Source organism: Ipomoea nil, unplaced genomic scaffold (assembly GCF_001879475.1).
Source record: "Ipomoea nil cultivar Tokyo-kokei standard unplaced genomic scaffold, Asagao_1.1 scaffold2036, whole genome shotgun sequence".
NCBI lineage: Eukaryota > Viridiplantae > Streptophyta > Magnoliopsida > Solanales > Convolvulaceae > Ipomoea > Ipomoea nil.
Genome location: NW_017618464.1, coordinates 5309289 through 5333566, shown reverse-complemented (window position 1 = coordinate 5333566; position 24278 = coordinate 5309289). Strand labels below are relative to the sequence as shown.

General features: G+C 32.6%; 1 protein-coding gene and 1 long non-coding RNA gene across 2 annotated transcripts in view; both read left to right on the top strand.

The window, feature by feature from the left end:
• Positions 1-24075, top strand: part of LOC109148275 — a 54192-nt gene extending 30117 nt beyond the window's left edge. Inside the window, exon 3 of the mRNA XM_019296161.1 lies at positions 23980-24075. Coding sequence (XP_019151706.1) covers positions 23980-24039 — 60 coding nt within the window. The 3' untranslated portion in view covers positions 24040-24075. The remainder of the gene's footprint in view (positions 1-23979) is intronic.
• On the top strand, positions 234-2886 carry LOC109148276. Its single transcript, XR_002048779.1, has 3 exons — positions 234-926; positions 1109-1201; positions 2618-2886. It is a non-coding gene; the product is annotated as an uncharacterized LOC109148276 (long non-coding RNA).
• Positions 24076-24278: the final 203 nt, after the last annotated feature.

Here is a 24278-nt window from a genome sequence, read left to right as displayed (position 1 = left end):
AGATAGTCAAGATGAGTGTCACCACTACGTATTATTAATAAGGATGTGTTATCATCAATTGTAGCAATAAGATCATGAGTTTTAATCAACTTATAATATGATATGTATAATATATAGGAGCATAATAAATGTTGGGTATTGGTTTAGGCCCAATATTTTAATGCAATCCAATTTCATTCAGCCCAAACCAATACCCAACAACCCAGACGATTCACATTCTCATTCTCTCTCACTCTCGCCCCACTCACGATTCTCTCTATCTCGGTCCCCCAATCTGCCATCAACACTAAATCCTACAATTATTGTTTATGTTTTGCTTCTTAGATCAACTAAATGTTGTATTTCAGAGACATAATAGCAATGCGAAATCCGATTTAGTCTCTGAACATGAACCCTAGGTTTTGTACTTCATTGTTCGTAATTTCTGTGGATTAAAAGTTCAGTTCTGTCATTTTGGAGTACCGATCATCATCAGTTCATAAAATTAAAGTTTGACAATGATCGCACCGTCTGTCGAAAACCCCAACTGAGATAAGTTAACTTATTCCTTCAATTGCTTTCAGTTGATTTACTCTTAATTTAGTTATAGATTTGTCCAAATGTTTTTGTGTTCGTTAGATTAAGAAATTATTGTTGGTTTATTCGTGTATTTTAATTACGATTTTACTAAAAAATTTAGAGGAAATTTTTTAAAACTTTCTCTGAAGTTTTCCTGTATTTAGGTAAATATTTATGAAGGATTTAGGATTTGAAAATATTTATTATGCTCTCAGATAGTTTATGCTCATAATTAATATTATAATTCAACATGCAACTGAAAATAATTAGTTAAATTGAAGTCATTTATTTTATTACAGAGCAGGAATATTAACAAAACTATCATTCTAAGAGGCATTCAAGAACTGAATAAAAGAACACATGATCAGGTAATATTAACATTCAAATATGTTGTCATTTGTATGCTTCAACAACCTGCCTTCCATTGAGTTCCCGCATTCAACATTTGTTGTCATTTGTATGCTTCAAAAACCTGCCTTCCATTGAGAGTACTATAACTTCAATTTTTCTTTTAATTTATTTATTTATTTATTGTTGAAATGAATTTTAGAGATTGAAGTCATGCGGGGACTTGAAGTGCTTATCAATAGCCCAGAACAAACTTCAGAGTTTGAAAGGAATTGAAGGCTTCAGTAAACTAACTGTAAGAACACATTTATATCAAATTCCTGCATTTGAATTCCATTTTTAGTTTGGATGAAGCTATTTATAGACTGAAGGTCATTTTTTGCTTTGTTTTTATTTTTCACTTTTTTGTGACTTAGGTCAAAAAATTATGTTTTGGTACATATCATATCCAGCTTAGTATGAACTTCTCTCCTGTTGATTTTCTACTTGATGGTATAACTGGTTTTGGAATCAAGCAAAAACTGCCTGAGCCAACCTTTTTTAAAATAATACTCCCTCCAAATATAGCTCAAAGGTTTATAAGATGTTTCACTCTCAATCCAAATATTTTTCATCAAATCTACTCTAAATTAGATAAACACTGTCTTAACATGGACTTATATACTTCTACTTATTCCTCTGATTGAAAGCTGGACATTTGGTTCTTTGGCATAAGAAGTTTCATGCATTGAACCATGTATTGGTTTACCTCATATCTTGGTGCTATTGACTCTGTGCTTCTTTTGGTGTCTTGTAAATGCGTATTAAATGACATCTTTGCTATTCTTTACATCTGAAAGAGATAAAGAGTGAAAGCATTTGTGGCATTGACCTATACATTTTATATGTGAAGGACCATACTCTCAACTATCCCAGTATGATGTGAGACTCCCAATGGAATATGCTTCTTTTATTGGTCTACCATTCTTAATTCTTGAAACAAAAATATATTTTTACAAATGAATTTTCAGACATCTACACTTTTGGTTTCACATGCATCTAGGGCTAACAGTTCACTTCATCAGCTTGAGATAAATCCTGACCATGAAACTGTAGTTTAGACTTTAAATTAATAGTACAAAAGGTTCAATCATATTGACAATAGGGATTAGATTACCTGTTCAGAGTCTTCATCATCTTCCTCATCCTCTTCTATCATTTTAGAAATCAAGTCCTTGTCTTGGTGTTCCTTCAGGCTAGAACAGTAAGTCTCAACTAATAGTTCATCTCTTAACAGCCTCATCACAGTAAAAGCAGAGGTAGTACCCCTTGGTTGGTCTTTCTTAAATCCAACCTTGAATATCATAGACATGTCAATCAGTGTCTACAGTTCCGGGGGATATCAAAAGGAGACTTTAGAGTCTTTAAATATACAATATAAAAATCAGATGTGCAAATAAAACCAAATAAGAGACTTTAAAAATATTTCCATGGATGTAGTCTCCCTAAAAATACAGGAACATAGATGTTTCATTAAACACATAGTAGGAAAAAAAATAAGCAGGTTACATAAGAATCAGTTGCATCAGAAAAAAAAAACAGATTTACCCCAGCATCATGGAATAGAATTTCTAAACTCTTGCTTGTTTCACTACCTCTAACCTCCGGGACTTCATATATACCCTTACTCTTATTGCTCTCATAGTGTTATGAGGTCTTATTTCTTTTACAGATACATACTAAGAAGGCATGTTGAAAGGTATTCACAAATGATGCAGAGAATAGTTTCTATTTAATCTGGCCGTTCAGTTTCTCTAGCAAAGAAGGTTTATATAGAGTTTCAAGTCATTAATGTCTGTTATTGAAGAATGGAAAGACAACAATCTGTATTGGGAGTATGAAAACCATCATACTGTTTCAGCACTCTTGTCTTCATTATATTTAGCCTTTATTAAATTTAAATTTAAATTTAAATTAAATTCTGATTCTGATTTGTAATAATATAGGACATGATGGTATTTGAATTAGATTATTTTAGGTTAGTTTATCAATGTATGTTGCTTGGGAATAGAATAGGACATTTAATGAGCCGGCTATTACTTGCATTGGTATTACAATGTAATGAAACTCTATTCTGCAAACCAAAATTTAATTCGGCTAAGCCTCCTAGAAAGATGCAACCCAATGTAAACAGTATTAAATACGCAGCAATTATCTTCACTCTCAAAACGGCGTAGTTTTGTGTGGGCGGGAGAATTTTTTCAGAAGAAACTTAGTGCTTTATTATAATGATAGATTTAATTAATGGAGTTATTTGATTCGGATCGGACCCCGATCTATATAATCCATTAGGTTCAGTGGGCAGTGAAGAAGAATATAATAGTTTAATTTGGATATTATCATGAATCTTAGAGATCCATTATCCTGATTTAATGCGAGCGACTGATTCTGTATCCAACGTTGGAAGCCAACAGTCTTGAATTATAGTATGTACATATAAAGAGAGAGAGCAAATTAAAGTAAAGCAAGAAGAAACCATCAGTCTCCCTGAAACAATGGCGGCATCCGTCTCAACCGTGAGTTTGAAGCTTTTGATCAACCCAAATGCCAGAAAAGTGTTGTTCGCCGAAGCCGAAGCTTTTGATCAACCCAAATGCCAGAAAAGTGTTGTTCGCCGAAGCCGACAAATCATTCGTGGATTTCTTGTTCCACCTCCTGTCATTTCCACTGGGCTCCGTCATTAAGCTTGTAAGTGAGAACTCCATGGTCGGATCCCTCGGAAATCTCTACAGCAGTATCCGAAATCTCAGCGACACCTACCTCCAGCCCGATGCAAACAAAGACGTCCTTCTTAACCCGAAAGGGCCGCCAATTTTCTCTTCCGATGTTCCCCTCCTTCCCGGTGAGATTTCCGACACCAGGACGGTTTACGCCTGTACTAAAGGCTGCGTATACTACTCCGATGACGCGGAATCCATTTGTCCCGAGTGTGATATGGCCAACATAAAGTGCGTGATGAAGTATGTTGCTCCGGTAAAGACGACGACGACCGGGGGATCTTCTGGAGATGGAAGTAGTAGTGATGGGTTTGTGAAGGGAGTTGTGACTTATATGGTGATGGATGATTTGAAGGTGATGCCGCACTCCACTATTTCTACCATTAATGTTCTGAATCAGTATGATATTAAGGACGTCGGATCCCTCGAGGTCAAGGATGTTAATTTGGGTGTTGAAGAGGTATATATTCTTCCCAAATGATAATGATGTTTTCTTTTCTTGTTTTTGTTTTTTCGTGTATGGATTTGATGAGTAAATCCCATGACTATAGTTGGTAAAGCCTTAAATTCTAGCAGATAATACCCCATAGCTCAAACAAAAAATGTTAGGATTTGAACTTGTGACTTTATGGTTATAGGTAAAGTCTTATGACTCTAGATGACAAAAGACAAATTAAGAGTAGCCTATAATTATCATTTTATAATGATAATACAGACAAATAAATAATTTTAATCTTTAATTAGTTTGTGTTGTTTTTATTAATATTGGTTGACAGGGGTTGAAGGTGTTGAAGGCTGCTCTGCATACTAAATCCGTTCTCACAACTGTCTTCCTCCCATAATTGTCAACCCGATCCATTGCAACTTCCATGTTCTGGTTTGTACTATGCATGAATGGTGCATGTTATGTTATCCAGATATTATTAAATTATATGCTCGGTATTTTGTTTGGACTTGGTGTCTTATTTTGGTTCTTGGTTATCAATAAAGTTTTTTTATTGAGAATTGAACTATTTTTTTGATTTATGAGAAAACTCTTGCCAATTTTATGATTAGAGCATAACTGATTTGATAGTCAATCGACAAGTAGATACATAGTATTAATCTTGTAGATACATAGTAGATACATAGTATTAATCGACAAGTAAACATAACTGATTTGATAAATAAAAAATACAAATAAGTGGAAAAAATAAATAGATACATAGTATTAATCTTGTATATGTATAATTGTGCTCTCCCTTAGCTTCTTTGTTATTGATTATGGCCTAATGGCCATTTATTGTAGAGGACTAGTACAACATTTGGAAACACAATATATACTTATGGTAACCGGGTATATATGATAAAGTTGAATATTTGATGGGATGTAGATGTTATTTAGGAAATTTAAAGATATTTAGATAGTGTACGTGATTTAAGAAAAAAATACGGAGTAATATTTTTTATAGGTTGACTATATTTAACTTATGGAAGTAGTTTATATAGATTGACTATATTTAACGACTAGAATTAGGATTCTTGTATTTGAGTCATAGTATTATTTCCTATTCTAGTCTCTCTAGCTATAATTTTTTATTTTCAGTCAATTAGAATATAGATGTATTGATACTTTTACCTAATTTCCGTTACGTTTTAATTTGATGATGTAGAATATTATTAATGAAATAATTTCGTTCCATTTTTAATTTACATTTACTATTTTTAAAAATATGCATTCACTCCTTGATGATGTGAAATATTTTTTTTTCTATTTTTAATATTCCTTTACTTCTAAACAAAAAAGAAACAAAAAAAACTTTGGACTTCTCACTACTTGCTCACATTGATGGCAAGCAATTATGTTTGTAAACATTTTCAATAGCTCCTCTTTCCAAACATTTTCAATGTGAGATTAAAATGATTCCACATCATTCGTTATATTTTTTTCTAATTTTAATTTTATTTTGTATATCGTTTTGTTTGGATGATGATGATGATTATTGACAATTTTTAAAAATTGAGATTGAAAAATTCACCAAAATTTTAACAAATTCATCATTTTAACAATTTATCTTTAATCAAAACACCAAAAATATTATTTAATAACTTAGTAATTTGCTCTAAACTGCTAAAAACTAAAACAATACATACATTTTGGGTTATCATTCCCAACCCACTAATAATAAATAAAGAATAAATAAATAAATAAAAACTAAAATAAGAAGACAAAGCTAATGTTTCTTAAATAAGAACCTTTTAACTTCTCAATACTTGTAACATTGATGGACAAACAATTATGTTTGTACCTCTTATATAGAGGAGCTCAAGAGCTTATCTTTTCAAATACTAGTATTTGCACCCGTGCGATGCACGGTCATAAATGTAAGAAGTAATACGTAATGCATAACATTTAGAAGTAATAGTATGAACTGCTATTTTTATTACACATTATTAAAAACTTCTTTATATACGACATTAGTAGTCGTATTTTTGGATTTAAAATTTTCATCACAAATGAACATTTTTAATCCGCTTGGATTACTAACCCTTGACACCGCTACATACAGCTGTCCATGATTAAATACTGGTCTCTTCAGGAATAAACCGACGTTTGACAATGTTTGACCCTGGCTTTTGTTTATCGTCATGGCATATGACAACATCAGCGGAAATTGTTTTCTCTGAAACTTAAACGGCAATCTCGGATCTGACGGTGTTAAAGACATCCTTGGTATTAAAACCTTTGTACCAGCAGTTGTTCCAGTCAATATTTGCGCTTCCAAAACATGTGGAGCCAACTTTGAAATGATTATTCTTGTACCATTGCACAACCCCAATGAGTGATCAATATTTCTCAATAGCATAACTGGTGACCCAACTTTTAAAGTCAATGAGTGATTTGGCACTCCAGAACATCGTAATCCATTTAAAAACTCCGGTGTGTGTAGATCAGCAAGCATGTCAACATTCGAATCCGATTTGCACACCGAATCACAACTTAGATACGTCATTCCTTCTGCAGTATTAAAGTCATTCATGTATTCATTGATGTTATCTACCACATCCAAAGTTGGAGCCAGAATTGCACAATCTTTTAGACATTTGACGTCTCGAATCCCATTACGAAACCCATGGAATATGCTTTCAACAATCGTAGAAATAGGATCCTCCCCAGAGTTTAGTAAGAATTTTCCTGGAATGTTTATCTCACACTCACCATCCAACGAATCACCAATCGCTCCGTCACCTATATTAGCAATCCATCGTGCATATTCTTCAATTTCTTCAACTCCAGACTGTGATTGAAGTGCTCTAAGTCGCAGATTCTTGGTCAGCCTAAAGACTTTACAGTTTCTCCAAAGATATGATGAATTTATACTCGCACCAACTATATCTTGCCTGGTGCCCTTTGGAATTACTGGTAAAATTTGTCTGAAGTCTCCACCTAAGACCACAGTTTTCCCACCAAATGTCATCTCAAAACTTCTTGGATTTTGAACACGCAGTAAATCTCGCATAGTTCGGTCCAAAGCTTCAAAGCAAAATTTATGCATCATTGGTGCCTCATCCCAAATGATCAACCGGCTTTGCATTATCAATTGTGCTAACGGACTGCTTTGACTGATATTGCAAATAGAATCTTCATTAACAGCAATTGGTATTGCAAATCTTGAATGCGCTGTTCTACCCCCTGGTAGTAATAGAGAAGCTATGCCACTTGATGCTACATTCAAAACAATCTGACCCTTTGATCGCAAAGCGGAAGACAATGCTCTCCACAAGAACGTTTTCCCCGTACCACCATATCCGTAGACAAAAAACAATCCCCCCAACTCTTTCTCAACATCATCCAATACATTATCATATATTGCCTTTTGCTCTTCAGTGAGTTGTTCCATCAAACTCTCATTCTCTAACTTCATGGCGTTAATGTCATATGACAATTCCTCTTGTATTAACCTATTGGTTGCTCTGTCCAGCAGTTGTAAATTAGGAAATGGCATTGAAGGAAAGTCTTTCAAACTCTTGCCTATAGCTGTGAGCAGCACTTCTATCTCCGATAGTGCATAATTCTTTTTCTGGTCCTCAGATAAAATTAAATCTGTTGTAAAATTATCACAAAAATAGTATAAGTGTGTTTTTAAAAACCTATTGAATACCATGAAGAAAGACAGAAACAAAAATTGAATACCTCCAAGTCCCGTCTTGTGTCTAATATGGATTTGTGCATCTTCAGTCAAATAGCTCCACGTAGCTTCCAACACCACTTCCGGTTTAGACATTGAGTTGGACACCAACAAAGTGACAAACAGTCTTCTCAAATTTGCAGATGTGGCCCACTGACCTGCTTCTTCGATAGCATGAACATATTCCTTATCGTCGTCTACTAATCCCCTAGCTGAACATGCATCCCTAAAGGATTCATACTGCACACCATTAACTGTTCTTATATCCGCAAAACTTGTAGGCCCTTGAACTTTATTCAAAAGACATCGCAAATAGAATATCTCGCCACTGCCAGGCGGTACGTAGAAAACTCTACCTATTGAAAACCCTCTTTTCCTTGGATGCCATTTTCTAATATCCTTTTTCCAAACAAACTTCGTGGGCATTTCAGCATATGTAAGTTTCCTTGCTTCTGGGTATGTTTTGTTTGCCTCAAACCATTCAAGGAACATGCTTTGTAATACAGTGGGTCGACCAAGTACGTTATCAACCGGATCATCATCTGCAAAAATTACACTCTGTTGATTGGGCAGGTGAAAGCTTAATCGTTCAACTGCTGGTGTTCTCAACTGTATTTCAAAACCAAACAAACGCCAGGCAGCTTCGCATGGAGATATGTACCTACAGTCATAATACATACTTATCTCATCAATCACTTGCGGTTCGTCTCCCTCGTTGGTGCTGCGATAGAACTCTGCGGTGACCCTGTCGTTACCCTTGTTCACGTATTTGAACAGATACTTTATTGAACGGGATTGGTTGCACCATTCCACATTAATGTGACCTCTATACTTTAGCAATAAGTGCCGATTGTGTGGCACCACATATCGATTATCCAAAGTAATCCCATTTCTCACCACAGAACGACCATTGTCACGTCTCCGATAAACAGGATAACCATCATCGTCAAAATTAGAAACATTAACAAACTTTTTGGGAAAGTGTTTAGTACATTTACCCTTAGCCATGCATGGAGAATTCAACCGAGCTCTACCGCAAGGACCGTGCATCATATACTCATCCACTAATTTGAAGTATTCTGGATCTTGTATTGGATCAGGTAACTCAGCAGAAATTATGTTGTCCAAATGTAACCCCTGGGATGACCGCTGTTGCTTATCCAGAAATAGGAGTATATGAGCGTGCGGTAAACCACGCTTTTGAAACTCGATGGTATAGATAACTATTAAGATTTAAAAATGGATTTTCAGTTAGAACACAAACCACATAAAACAACAAATTTCTTACTTTGATAAGGTCATAGGCATAAACAAATATGCAAATACCTCTAATGACTACTCCAAACAACTTGTCTTTCCTGCATTCTGAAATTAAAGCATCCAACTTCATCTTGAATAGTCTGCATATTATGTCCGGCCGGTCTTCCGGTTTTAAATTACGATCAGTCAAGAAACGTTTCACTTCCGGCCACTTTGGATTGCATGTGAATGTAATAAAGAGATCCGGGTATCCAACCCACCTACATATAGACATAGCGTCCTGGTAGTTCTGTATCATGTATCTAGCACCACCAGTAAAACTCGATGGCAATATAATCCTTTTCCCTTGAGTCCGAGGATCTACCTCACCGCGTGTTAATGCATCGTTCAAGCAATTATATGTTTCGCACCTCAAACTTTTTTGGTGGGTCCTTATATAGATCAACCTGCCGGATTCTACCATTGTGTATGCATCTACCAGGAACTGTTGTAAAAGCCTTCGTGCATGCAGTAATGTAGAAATCTGCGTAACTCTTGACTGGATGAGGTATGAGAAGTACTCCCGCGGACTAATCCTTTGCCTACCACCTGAGCTGTTTCCTTTTAACGTTGAGAACTGGATGTCTTCCCTGTAACCGTCCTCACCATAAGGAAACAACAACGGGTATTGCAATGGTAAGTACGCTGGGTTTAGTTCACTAATTCGTTGCAATAGACCAGTCTTTGTTTCCACTAAGATGTCACGCTCACCAATATTTGCATCAATATCCCCAACAATTAATGCAGCAACTTCAGAAACTTGAGGTAGATTATAAGTTCTCGCATCCCTTGATCTCTTACCAAGCAATTTTATCTTTACCTCAGCAACTGGATTGTTTTCTATTTCTGAGCGGGCCATTCTGAATGACTTTACCAAAACATTATCTGAATCCAATGCTTGTTGAATATCACTGACAATTTCTTCATGGATGTCGCTCATATCACCATTTGGCCTAATAATGCAACAACACACGTTGTATTAGATTCCAGTCAACAGGGTTTGAAATTAATATACGGCAGTGTATTAAAATTTAACGTATAACAATATAGACATACCTTACGGAAGTTAGGCGATTGACCATTTCATTATTTGTATCATAGATATATAATTGAGCAAAATGTGGCCGTTTCCCCTCAACCGGCAGTAGACTTCCAATGTAGTGGAAGTTTTGACCATGGATTCTGAAAACTGGTGGTCCCCCATTTTTGTTGACATCTCTATCGATCTTACCGCCCATTGAGGTAAAGCAGAACATATTATTGTACGTTCTAATGTTGTTTAAGAAATGTTTGCTTTTTTCACCACCTCCAAAAAAAAGGTCATATATTTGCTGCGGGGGCAATTGTTTTGATGGCAATTGAATTTTGCCATTGTTGCAACACATTGTGTATTTGGGTGTACCGTGAATCACCGTTTTATTCGCCCTTTCTGCGTGCCAAAATACCGCCCCACAGTGCTCACATGTGTGAGTTGCATCACCGAAATCATTGTATTCCACTACATACAAAAATCAAGATTAAATTATCTATCATTAAACGATCATACTACTTTGCCATCTTATGTAACAAAATTGAAATTTGAAACATACATTCGTGTGCAGGTGACGGTTGTGATAGATTAGTCAGAACTTCTTCTTCTTGAGCATACTCATTCAACCCTGTGTAGTTAAATATTTCAGTTACAACATTGATTCCAAACACAAATAATAACATTGTAAATATTGGCCAAATAATTACCAGTTGCTATTCCATTTTGGGTAGGTGGAACTCTTGTGTTATTGGAGACTTCTTCAAACGCCCTAGATAAATCTCTGTTGACCACATTCATTGCCTTTGGGGATGCCCCCCGCTGCGTAACTTGAACGATGTTTTTGTTTTGTTTGACTAAACAAACCATTATATGTAAAAATAATATTCATAATATCGCACTGTATTAGTATTTTACATAAAACTAAAAACGTACCATTTGATATTTCTGACAGAGGTCGTCTTGTATTTGTGGATTGGTTTACTTGACCTTCTAGCATTACAGTGAGCAAAATAGGCACATCTAGATTAAAGCATTATATAGTAAAAGAAAGACCAATTCTAAAATGCAATTGAAGTTACCATTGGTGATGACGCTACTATTCGTTTGGACGAAAGGGCTGTTGACTCCTAGTACAAATTTTCGGCATTTACTGTTGCTATTTGTATATTCCATATTATGTGTGCCGAGGTGAATACTGATAAATTCTTGTTTTTAGAAAAATACAATAAAATAAACATTAGTAGTGCTGTATAGATACATGAATCAAAAAGAAGAATAACATATATAAGACAAAAAAGAACTGTTTTGATTTACCATCCGTGACACCAGTATTGGGTGTTGCAGATGTATTAGCAGTGCAATTTGGTGTTCCTGCAGTATATGAGTTCGTTTGATTTTCTTTTCCACCAACATCCGTATTTGTTCCCACCATTATAGTAGGTACATTTTCTGCCACATAATAATAAAAAAAAAATTAGTTTAAATTTATTTTTATTAAAAAATATAAAATAAAAACACGACAAAATAAAACCCATTAGGGTTTAGGGACCATGATCCACACGCGGATACATATTTCATTCTGAACATACAATTATTGTAATATATAGTGAATATACATACACTTTGTATTTCAGGTACAGTACCTAATATAATGAAGGCCAAAAGATCAAAAATAATGTAAAACAGAATGGTCCACACAATGTGTTGTGGACCATAACAGAAATACCTTTAAAATATATTACATTTACATTAATTTTATATTTAATGTACATTAACTAATATAATGTATACTCAATGCAACCACAATCTAAAACCCAATTGCTATATGTATTATATAATTTTGTGATGAATATACATTTACTTGGACCATAATTAACCCAGTTATATCAATCATTTAATAAGCCCTAATTAGCAAATGTATGACACAATATTTAACTATACTTAAGCCCATATTAACTAAGCCCAAACCCGACCCTACAACCCAGACCCGCTCTACCCGACCCACTGCTACCTAAGACTACCCGTAGATACACCACCCATTTCAGACCACCATCGCACTGCCTCTTAGCTCTCTGTCTCTCTCTTACCTCTCTCTGTCTCTCTCTTACACCACCGCCCTCTCATTTGTGTCTAAGCTCTCTGTGTCTCTAACCTCTCTAAGCTCTCTCTGTGTCTAACCTACCGTAAACACTACGATCTTAATGCTAAACACTCCGATCTTGTTCCTTTGGCAATTGTTGTTTAGGTTTTATACTGTTATGCCACACCAATTCGATTTTGACCGCCTAATCTCGCTATTCACCTTAAAACCCTGATTCGTTCAAACACTTACCTCAATAACTCATTAGGGCTCCGTAATTTATGTCCGATCTATTGTTTAAGCAGGCTTTTGGTTGTTTTAGACATAGAGGTTCGAAATGATTGAAAAACCCTAACTGTGGATTAGAACGATGGTGTGAAAAGCTTTAAATCAGGTAAAATTTCTATCCATTTCGTTTTTTCACTTTTACATAGTGTATAGATTGGTTAGACATACAAAATCACTTAGGGTTTTAACTTAGTATTATTCTCTTTTTTCTTTTTTTTTTTGCAGGCAGTTTTTTAACATTAACAGCAACAATAATGAGCAAAATGGCGTTTTTGGGTCAAAATTCTCGGCCCACTGTACATACAAATAGATTTGCGAAAGGTAATTCTGAATCTAAAAGCTTAATGTGCGTAGATTACCTGAATTATTACTTGGCTGCTTCCTCTTGCTCCCTATAATTGTAGAACTTAGAATTTTCCGCATGATTACAGTGTTTATTTGTTGTGTTTGGTAAAACTGGAACTGCAAATATTGTAACTGTATTACTGTGTTTAATTCCAGATTTTATATGACAATCATTTTATTGATTATGTTGTTTATCTAAAAAATGGTGTTCTGTGTGCCAAATGTGGCAGCAGTAATTGATTAGTATGACTGTTGAGTTCTTCTTGGAAACATTGAATTTGTTATTAAATTAGAAATTGTTATTAATTCTGTGGTTTATGATGTGGATTGGCTTATGTTAAAATGATGTTAAATTTTTATATGTGGTATTACTAACTGAGATTTTGTCTAGGCAAATGATGATATATAAAGAATCTGATGCCAAGTGTTATAGAATTGAAATTCTGTTTGTTAGATAACCAATAGAATGTGAATCTGAATTTAACAGTTGAGATTGAAATCATTTTTATGAATATGCAACTGCTGTTTTTTGTAAGCTTATGCCAAATTCTTTTAACTTTTTTTTTTCTTAGATTATTAATTGTATTTTGTTTATTTAGGCTTTATATGCAAATGATGATATTGACAATGCAATGCAAAGTGTTTTGAGAAATTTATGTTTCTCTAATTCCCCAAATACAGGATAAATGTTTTTGTTTAGGGAATTAATTCCGTACCTGATTACTTTAAAACTTTTTTGCATATCTAGATAGCTTGTTCAAGTTGCTATACCAAAAGAAGTTTTCAACATTTTTTTCTTTCTTGATTCTTTTGGAAATCCTGGAACTTTTTTTTGTTATTAATATATTGAATGAGTTATTGAGATTTTCAAAATACATCTAATATTTCTTTGTTTTGTCATTCCTTTGGCCACAACAGTTAAATAGTTTGGATTTGTGACAGCTTATTATATATCACACATTCAGAAACTTCAGATTACAAATTAGTGCATTGTAAATTAGATTTTTGATTTTTTGTATTTGTAATGTCCTAAAAAGCATTGTTTGCTTTTATTGTTACCTTCTAAGCTCAAAGATGTATCAGATTTTGTACCTTCTGTATAAAACTTTCTTTCCTACCTTATTGTTCATCCCTCAAAACTTTGAAATAATGAATAGATTTTATAAGCAGTTTTTATATTTATCTACAACAATGATAGTGTCATTGACTTTTCAGACAGCGGAAATATATTCGTTTTTGAATTTAAAAAGTAAAAAACCATTGTTTCAGATATATGATTGTCTAATTAGATTGTTCACAAATAGTGTCATTGACTGTACATCAAAAATATACTGTGTAATCTTTAATAAGTGTGTAACTTAAGGTTGAAAATTTTAATGTTTTTGATGTAATTTAGACTACAAACTTAAGGATTTGTTGTAGTTGATATTAATTGGTTTAGATTGACTAAGTACTTTTTTAATGGAGCAAGGCAATGTTGATTTTTATACAGTTTTCGCTTCAAAAGTTTAGAATAAAGGATTTTCTATCTAATTTTGCCAAGTGATTATTTTGGTTATAATCAAAATTTTGTGGGACTAAGATTAAACTCAATATAGTTTGATTCAATGATGCAGTGTTTAACTTTGTACTTAGACTTCTAGCTTTCGTATATAGTTTGCTAATGATTATATTGAGCTTGTGTTTACTATGAAATATAGTGCAAATATTTGATTTGTATTGTGTTTGATTCAATGATGCACTATTTAACTTTGTATTTAGACTTTTGGCTTTCGTCTTTAAATTGTGTTTACTATGAAAGTAATATAGAAAAATATATATAACAGGAATAGTTGATTTATTACAGTAGATAGAAATTACAGTATAGATTAAAACTAAAGTATCCAAGATCTTCCCACTACAAAAATAAATTACACAAGTATCCAAAATTATTTCCAATATATGATTGTGCTTTTAGCTAAGTCCTTCAAAATTGCTGGCCTTCCTTGCTGGGTCTTCATATTCAACCTGCAAAAAGTTAGTTACAGAATACAATACCAACTTTCAAAACAAAAAATCATATAAGATTACAACCAGCAATTAAGTTAAAATTAATTTAGGAAAAAGGTTAGTCCAAAACCAATATCCAAAACCACAAGACCACAGTGTGATGGTCAATAGTCTTAAACATCTATCAAAAACCCCAAGACCACACCAAGGTAGTCAAATGTCTTAAACTGTAACCATTACATATCAATAGAGCACAAGTATCAAATTGTTTTGTTTTACAGACCAACTTTAGACTTCTTAACTTTGCCACTTGAAGAGAACTCATCAAGAAGCGACCTCTTAACCACACTGCATTCCTCCAAATCAGCCCCAGGAAACTGAGTCGGCTGACCAGTACTTGGGCTGTTCACCTCCTTTTCCTCATTTGATGCTTCCTGCAAATGGAATCATAGATTGAGTGTTCATAGTTAGCCAAAAGATCTGCAAAAAAATGCATACTAAAATAAATATTAATACCTGGTCAGATTCATCATCCTCCTCCTCATCTTCATCAATCATCTTAGATATAAGATCCTTTTCTTGGTTGTCTTTCAGCTTTGAACAGTAGGTAGAAACCAACAATTCATCCCTCAACAATCTCATCACAGTAAAAGCTGGATTTGCTCCCCTCATTTGATTGATTTTCACGGTTATCTTGAAGATCATTGACAATCCAATAAGTGTTTCCAACTCTTTGGGAATATCTGGAACCTATAACCCAAACAAAAAACAAATACGAAAGTTAAAACAGAAATATAGTAAGGATGTATTAACTTCTTTATAAGATAGACATGTAATTATGATAGTGAGGTTACCTTGTTATATTTCTTGTAAAGTAGGCTAGCAGGAATTCCCACCAACTCTAAACACTCCCTATCCCATAAAAGGAAGGGAGCATCTGATAAACCTTTATCCATAACCCTCACAATCACCCTAAATCTAGCCATTCCTTCCTTGAACTTTTTATCACAAGTAGAACAAAGTAGATCCTCACCATCTGGTTTTAGTTTTCTGTTGCAACCTGAAGTCATGCAAGATAGGTACATCCAACCAAATGAACCTTCAATTCCAACAATCTGGGCTGGAACATAAAAATCTCCATCCTGCATTCAACAAAGGAATTGTTTAGTAGCATTGGCCATTAATTAGTATCACTGTTAAGAAATTATAAAATCCAAAAATCAAAATGCTACAGTTTTCAAAATAAAAGCACTGCCACAGTGGTAAAATATGAAACAACACACTTCACTGAATATTTCATATCATTTTTCTTTCTTCATCTCATCTAGCTGTCCCTCTTTCAAAATATCTATGTTAAGAAATTATAAAATCTAAAATTCAAAATCTAAAAATCTATTGCTATAAAACTGATTGCTTAAATCTATATTAAAAAAAAATGCTTGCTGGCTTTTCAAAATCTATCAATAAAAATAGCTGCCTGCTTGATAAATAAGAGTAGAAGAACTTGAACCTGTTTGCTTTTCAATAAGTCACCAACTGAAGTTACAGTGAGGGATCCACTACTGAATTCAGAAATGCCAGTGGACTGGGACATAACTGCACTTGTTGTAATACTTCTCAAAGGACTGTGCACACTTGTGATCCTATAGAAATCCAAAATAAAGAAATGAATAGATCATATTAGACACAGAAAACTATTTGGCATTAAGAAAAAAAAAAAAAAAACTAAACAGCACGGTTGAGAATCTTACTTGGCTTTGAAATCTTCAACTTCTTGATAAGAGGCATTCAAGTAAAGCTTAGTAGCATCGTAGGAACTTGTGATCCTCACTTCACCTAATTAAACAACATCAAAAAAAGACTCAGAAATCTATTACATATTAGGAATAATTAAACAGCTTACCATTTACAATTTTTGCCCTGCATAGCTGAATAACCAAAACAACAGGTTCTTTCAGATTTGAATTTTAGAATGGTAGCATTGAATCTACGTGGTTATCCCAAACAGTGCATTTCAACTGATTTCCCCTGTACTGAATTCAATTAGTAAAATGGACAAAATATTGAATTGAAATAAGTTAGAGAGTGTATGAAACTTACTCATTGTCTGCTATCTTAAAATCTATTAGTTTGGCTGGTTTCCCACCTATTATTTTGTCTAATGGTGCATGAATCTCAATGACTCTGCCTATAACATCTGTAATACAACAATAGAAGATTATATAGGTTCAGAAATGAAATCTACAAATTCAAAAAATTAAATCTGCAAAGTAAAAAAATTCAGTCTGGAGAAATGACTTACCAAACATCAATTTGTCATCCACTAATGTTGGATCTTTAAGACATTGGTAGGGTTTAAGCTGAAACATGTTTGTAGGAAACCCTCTTGATTTGATTGCTTTGACCTGAGTATTGTAGTTCAACCTTATCATGTAACGATAGTCACAAGTCCTATACATATAGTACTGACTGAAGACCAGAAAATTTTTCAGAGAATATAGCTTCCCTTCCTTGAACACATTATTATACTTGTCTACATCAGAGTTTTGCATGTTTACATGAATAAATGTTCCCTGTATTTCATGATAGAATATTTGACAGATTAGTTTAGTGTGAGAACAAATAAAGGTAAATAAAACAGTGTGTAAGAATCAGTGATTACCTCTTCATCGCATACCACAAGCTCTCTACTCTTAATCTCTTTCGCACCCCTCCTCTCAGGTATTTCATAAACTCTCACACACCTAATTCGAATGGCCCTCTCTCTATTTAGAGGGACAACATCTTTAACCAAAATATATTGACTTGGCATCTTATAATATGCAGGGATTTACGAATAGGTTTACTGCTTTTGGCTGATTTGGAACAATGGTGGTTGAAATAAGCTTCACATTGAGGTTTATATAGGCTCAAGACTTGTAATTCGCAAGATGAAACTCACCTTATTTGCAGCCGGCATATTGATGGAAACCTTTGAGTTTCCAAGAATTGAATCTTCATAATCATGCAGATATTTTCGAAGCATTTAATTCAAATACATTGTAAAATCTGTATGTGTGTATATTAAGTTGTTTACGTTTATATATTTAAATCGATTAAAGCAATCTTGGGAATATATTTTATATAGGTTATGAGTAGAAGTCTTACATAATTAGAACTCTATTGAATAACCTTGGAAGCATAATATATTAGCCGTATATTTGATTATTGGAAATCCAAACGTTCGTTTACATCCATCGATTATATTACTTCACATCCGCATACTCTAAACGGTGCCGTATGGGTTGGGTGGGAGAATGGTTTTAGTAGGAAGTTGTTGCTTTATTATATTGATAGATTTTCAATGTGGTATCAAAATAATCTCATATCATTTACAAACGGGAGCCACCTTTGTCTTCTTCCTTTTTTTTTTTTTTAATTTTAAATTTATTTTGTATATAGTTTTGTTTGGATTATTACATTTGTTGTTGTTGTTGTTATTATTATTATTGTTATGTTATTGTTATTGTTATTATTTTAATTTTAATTTTAATTTTATTTTATTATTATTACATAGGATTTTTATTATACTTGAACAATAATATTATCAATTATATTATTATATTATAGAATATAATACCATACATAATGTTACCAATTATGCAATATTACCAATTAATAGATTTTATTTAATTTCCATTTGACATTTACTTACCAAATAAGCTTTACTACAAAAGTTTGGGCGGAAAAATGAAATAGGATGATTTTGTTATTTTTTTTTTTTTTGAAAAGGGATGATTTTGTTTTTATATAATAATATATATATATAATATATATATATATATATATATATATATATATATATTAATTATTACCCTAATACTTAATTTATAATTCTGATTTTAAAATTTTTATTATTATTATTAACATTAACATTTGATTAGTTTTATAAAAAAATGTAAATTCATAATTTTGTATGATTAAATTTAAACTCTAATCCGACGCATTTCCTTATATGATTGTATAATTCATTGTATATACACATAATATTTATTAATATGTATATAGAAAAGTTCTATAATATAATTTCATTAACTATAATTTATATTGATAGATTTATAATTAAAAAATTACATTTAAAAATTTCAAAAGTTACATTTAAATTTTGCATGATTATTATAGTGCATAAGTGTATGTATGATTAGAAATATTCATGTTTTGTTAATTTAATAATTTCATTTCTTTAATTATATTTCATATTTTATTAATTGTAATTTAATAAAATTGTCACAATTATTTCTAGGGAAGAAATCTTATATTTCTCAATTTCTTTAATTATATTAATTATAATTACCAAATATTGTGGCAATTACCATAATAATTTCATTAATTATATTACTTATATTAATTATAATATTTGTAATAATCTCTTCCAAAATTTAAATACATTACCATAATAATCACACAAAATAATGAAAGAAAAATTATCAGAATAATTATCTTTAATAAAAATAAGGTAATTATATTAAAAATTAATTATATATTAAGATAAGTATAATTTATTTCATGCCAATAGTATTATACATTCAGTATGAAAATATATATGTATATAAATTACCATAATAATTACACCAAAAAAGGTAACAATATATAATTATTAGGTAATAATATTAATAATTAATTATTAAGGTAAGTATAATTTATTAAAGAGGGGATATAATTTAAAATGTAAATTATTTATTAGATTACCTAATATAATTGTCTTACTAATTGATTCCATGGTACTATGTATAATTCATATATTTGAAAATTTTTTAAATTGAAATATCTATTAATTGCCTTAATAATTAAAATAATTGTTAGTCAATCAATATTCAATAGTACTAAAAGTATTATTTGAATTTTTATACATAAGATATTATATTATTAAATCGAAATAATTAAAAATAATGTGTCCATATTACAAAAGATTTTACAATAGTAATTTTTATTGCATAATAGAATTTGACAATTATTAAACATTGTTTATGGTAATTATTGTAAGACATTTAATACTAAAATTATTAGGTAGAATTTTTATAATTAAGGTATAATATTCTTAAGGTACAATATTGCTTATGTATGGTTTACCCGTATTAACCATCACTATATTAAATTAATATATAATTCTTTTAATATAATATATTATTAAATCTAAACATATGATTAATATTTATTCAATATTATTACGGAAGTATTACAATTATAAATTTTACTCCATATTAAATTTTAAATGGCTTTACATATCGAAGCAAACATGGTAAGTCAATAACATTGTTTTACATTAGTAAAGTGATTTTATATCAAGGAATGTCAGATGAATAAAATCAAAATAATACTCTATTGAAAAAAAAGTCATAGTACTTAATCATTTTTTCCTTAAAAAAAATAAAATTAAATGGCAAGAAAAACGTCTTGAAGGGAGAGATAAACTACTCTCTTATTACAAAAAATGTACAATTTAAAGACGGAGAAATTGAATCGAAACAAAGTCCAACGCTTTGATATATTGACAACTAAAAAATGCTTTTAATTTCATTTTGGTTTTTATTGTATTCTTAGTATGCTTCCCTCTGTAAGTCTATATCCATTTACATATACAAATAATTCGTCCCTCGATCACAGAACTTTACCATCTTGATGAGCAAGGAACTCTATTGCTTCCCGATCAATCTTTCTAGATCCGTATCTTCTCCACAAAAATAGACAAAAAAAAATATATCAACATTTTTTCTTATGAACCACTTTTGTTGTTTAAAAACCATAAAATACAAAAAAAAAATAAAAACAAAACAAAACCCAAAAAGAAGAAAAAATAAAAGAAACTAAGATGATGAAAACCTCACCAATGCAAATCACGTATCAACCTCAACTGTGGAAGATCACAGGATGATTAGAAGTCTATTGCTTCCCGATCAATCTTTCTAGATCCGTATCTTGTCCACAAAAATAGACCCAAAAAAAAAAGAATATATCAACATTTTTTCTTACGAACCACTTTTGTTGTTTAAAAATCAGAAAATACAAAAAAAATAAAAACAAAACAAAACCCAAAAAGAAGAAAAAATAAAAGAAACTAAGATAATGAAAACCTCACTCGTGCAAATCACGTATCAACCTCAACTATGGAAGATCACAGGATGATTAGCAAAAATCAATGAAATAATTAACCTTAGTTGGGGTTGTGTATGGTCATATAAGGTGTATTTATACACAATGGATGAGATCAAAAGGGTTTAGTATTGAAATTATAAAATGGTAAGAGATCTCAAGAAAGATAAAATCTTTAATATTATTGAAATGCCATATTTGTCTAAATATTTGATATTACAAAAATGTCCCTAAATTTTGGGGGGAAAACTTGACTAGGAGGATTTTACTTTTATATATATATAGATTCTCCTTACATTGTAACGACAGTTCACATAATACAGTTTCTTTCAGTTCTCATCGACTTGCCTATCCTTCCATATTATCATGATTGTCACTTAATTCCTTATTTCTTCGCCAAAGTTGACTGATCACCCAGACTAATTGGTTATCAAGGCTGACTGGTCACCCATGAGGCCGATTGATGGTTTGCCGTCTGCCTCTCCTCATTATCAACCATCCACTCCTAATCACTTTGGCGAGTGACTCTGACTGGGTACCCTAGCCGGTATCCAATAGTTCTCATCCACTACGTAAGTTATGTTATGGGTGAAATTTACATAGTGACAATACCCCATAAAATACCACAGTATAAATATCTAAATTAACCTATGTTATTCATAGTTGATCAGTTCAATTTTAGAATACAACTAAACTGATTTTATTGAGAGTAAAATTTGAAAATTTATAATTATTAATATAAACCAACAATTCGACTCGGTTAATTGGAAAAATGGTCAAATAAACCCCTAAACATTATACAAAGAGACAATTAGGCCCCTAAATTTTTAAAGTAGCAATTAAACACATCAATTTTTTACTTTCGTGCAATTAGACCCAAAAACAGAATATTTACCTGTAATTGCAGGTAACCTCTTATGTGACATCATTTAAGCTTCCCACATATTCAAACTTAAAAAAAAAAACAAAAAAAAAAAGCATTTATTAAAAGTAAAAATCAAAATAAATAATAATAGTAATAATAATACGGAGTAATAAGTAATAAATAAATATAAATAAACATTTTCGGTAACAATTTAGCCGTCCTTTGCCGTTCGCCGCCGCGGGCCGCCCGTCCGGCGGCCTGAGATGGAGCAGGCAGCCATGGCTATGGCTGCCTTCAACCTCTTCACTCTCTTTTTTTTTTTTTTGTTTTTGTTTTTTAATCCTTCTTCGTCTCTAGTTTGGAGACGTGGAGACGAAGAAGGAGAGAAGAACATGGCAGCCATGGCTGCTTTCAACTTTTTTTTTTTTTTTTTTTTTTTTTGAATCTTTCCTCTCTTCTTCATCTCCAGATTTGGAGACGAAGAAGGAACATAGAATAAGGCAGCCATGGCCGACTCAAGCTTCAACTTTTTTTTTTTTAATAATAAATAACAATCATTTCTTTCTTTGTCTCCAGATCTGTAGGCGAAGAAGGAGGAAGGCAGCCGGCCATGGCTGCCTTTGACGGTAATTTTTTTTTTTTAATTTAAAAATTAAATATTATTTTATTAATAAAAATGACATGTGAACTTCATCCTAGATACGTATGGAACATAATCAAGTTTAGACTACTGCACGGTAGAGGTATTGTTTTTGTAGTATTATTTAAATATTTTGTATTTCAAAAAGTTTAGTTTATATATGCATATAATATATGAGAGCAAATTAAAGCAATAAGAGATCCTACCAAAAAAAAAAAAAAGCAATAAGAAACCATCAGTCTCCCGGAAACAATGGCGTCCTCCGGCGTCTCAACCCTGAGTTTGAAGCTCCTCATAGAAATGAAGACACAAAAAGTTATTTTCGCCGAAGCCGAGAAGCCCTTCGTGGATTTCTTGTTTCACCTGATGTCGTTGCCGCTCGGAACCGCTATCAAACTGGTGAACCAGAGTTCCATGGTCGGCTCCTTCGGAAATCTCTACGGCAGCATAAACAACCTTAGCCAAACATACCTCCAACCCAACGTAAACAGAGATGTACTTTTGAACCCAAAAGTCGTTGCGACTCACTCTTTCAATTCGCCACTTCTCTTGGCCGCCGGTCACGCTTCCGAGGCCAAGAAGGTTTACGTTTGTACTGGCAGCCACCTGTATAATGTCCGGCGGTACATCTCCAACGACCCGAAAGCTATTTGTCCTCTCTGCAACTGCTACACAAATAGCGAGGTGTCTTATGTTGCTCCGGTGAAGGCGGATTTTACTAGCAGGGATGAAAGTGATGGGGGGTTTGTGAAGGGTGTTGTGACGTACATGGTGACGGATGACTTGAAGGTGACGCCGCTTTCCACCATTTCTACCATTACCGTTCTCAATGATGTCAATATTAAGGACTTGGGAGCCGTTGAGGTGAAGGATGTTACTTTGGGTGTTGATGAGGTACTGTTTTTCTCTCTCTCGTTGTGATTAGGAAATTTAGCAGTATTTAGAGTTGTGCACGGATAAATCTTACCTTATAGTTGGGTTGGTTATAACTATCGATTCAAATGAGTAAACTAGCTCCTGGTTGTTTAATTTATAGTTGATCGACTCAATCTCAAAGACATGTACTTTGCTGTTTCAATAAATTGGTTGGGTTTGACTATAGTTGATTGACTCAAATCAATGAGTAAGCTAATCACGAGTTTAGCTTAATGGTTCAGTGAGTAGTATTTGAAACAAGAGACCAAGGTTCGAATTTTGACAGCGACAGTAGACAGATTCATTGTGCGCATTGACATTTGACCCTGTCTATCGAACCTTTTGACTTTTCGAGTAAATCGATGAGGTTGATTACGATTGAGGCTCAAACCAATAAAGCTACCTTAGCTTGGTGGAATTGACTTTGTTAGGGTTGTTTGTTTTTGTTTTTTGTTTTTCTGCTTGCACATAATATCATGCATTTCTTTATTTATTTTTGTGGTGTTTACACTTTAGCTAATTTATTTATGTTAATTTTGTTAATGTTGGTTGATAGGTGTTGACGAAGGTATTGAAAGCTGCTCTGCATACTGACTCCGTTCTCACAATCGCATTCCTGGGGAAATAAGCTTAATTTACTGCAACATGCCGACAACCTTTTTTTTATGGCCAACCTTTTTTTTTATGGCTTATTGACTAGCTTCTGGGAACATGTTACTAGACTATTACTTAAAAGCTAAATTCTTTTGGCACCACCATGCTTGTTATTTATATCACCATTTAATAGGTGTACTAATTCTGTAGATGATGTAAATAAAACAACTTGCTATTTATACCATTTTCATTAAAATTAGTCAAACATTATAT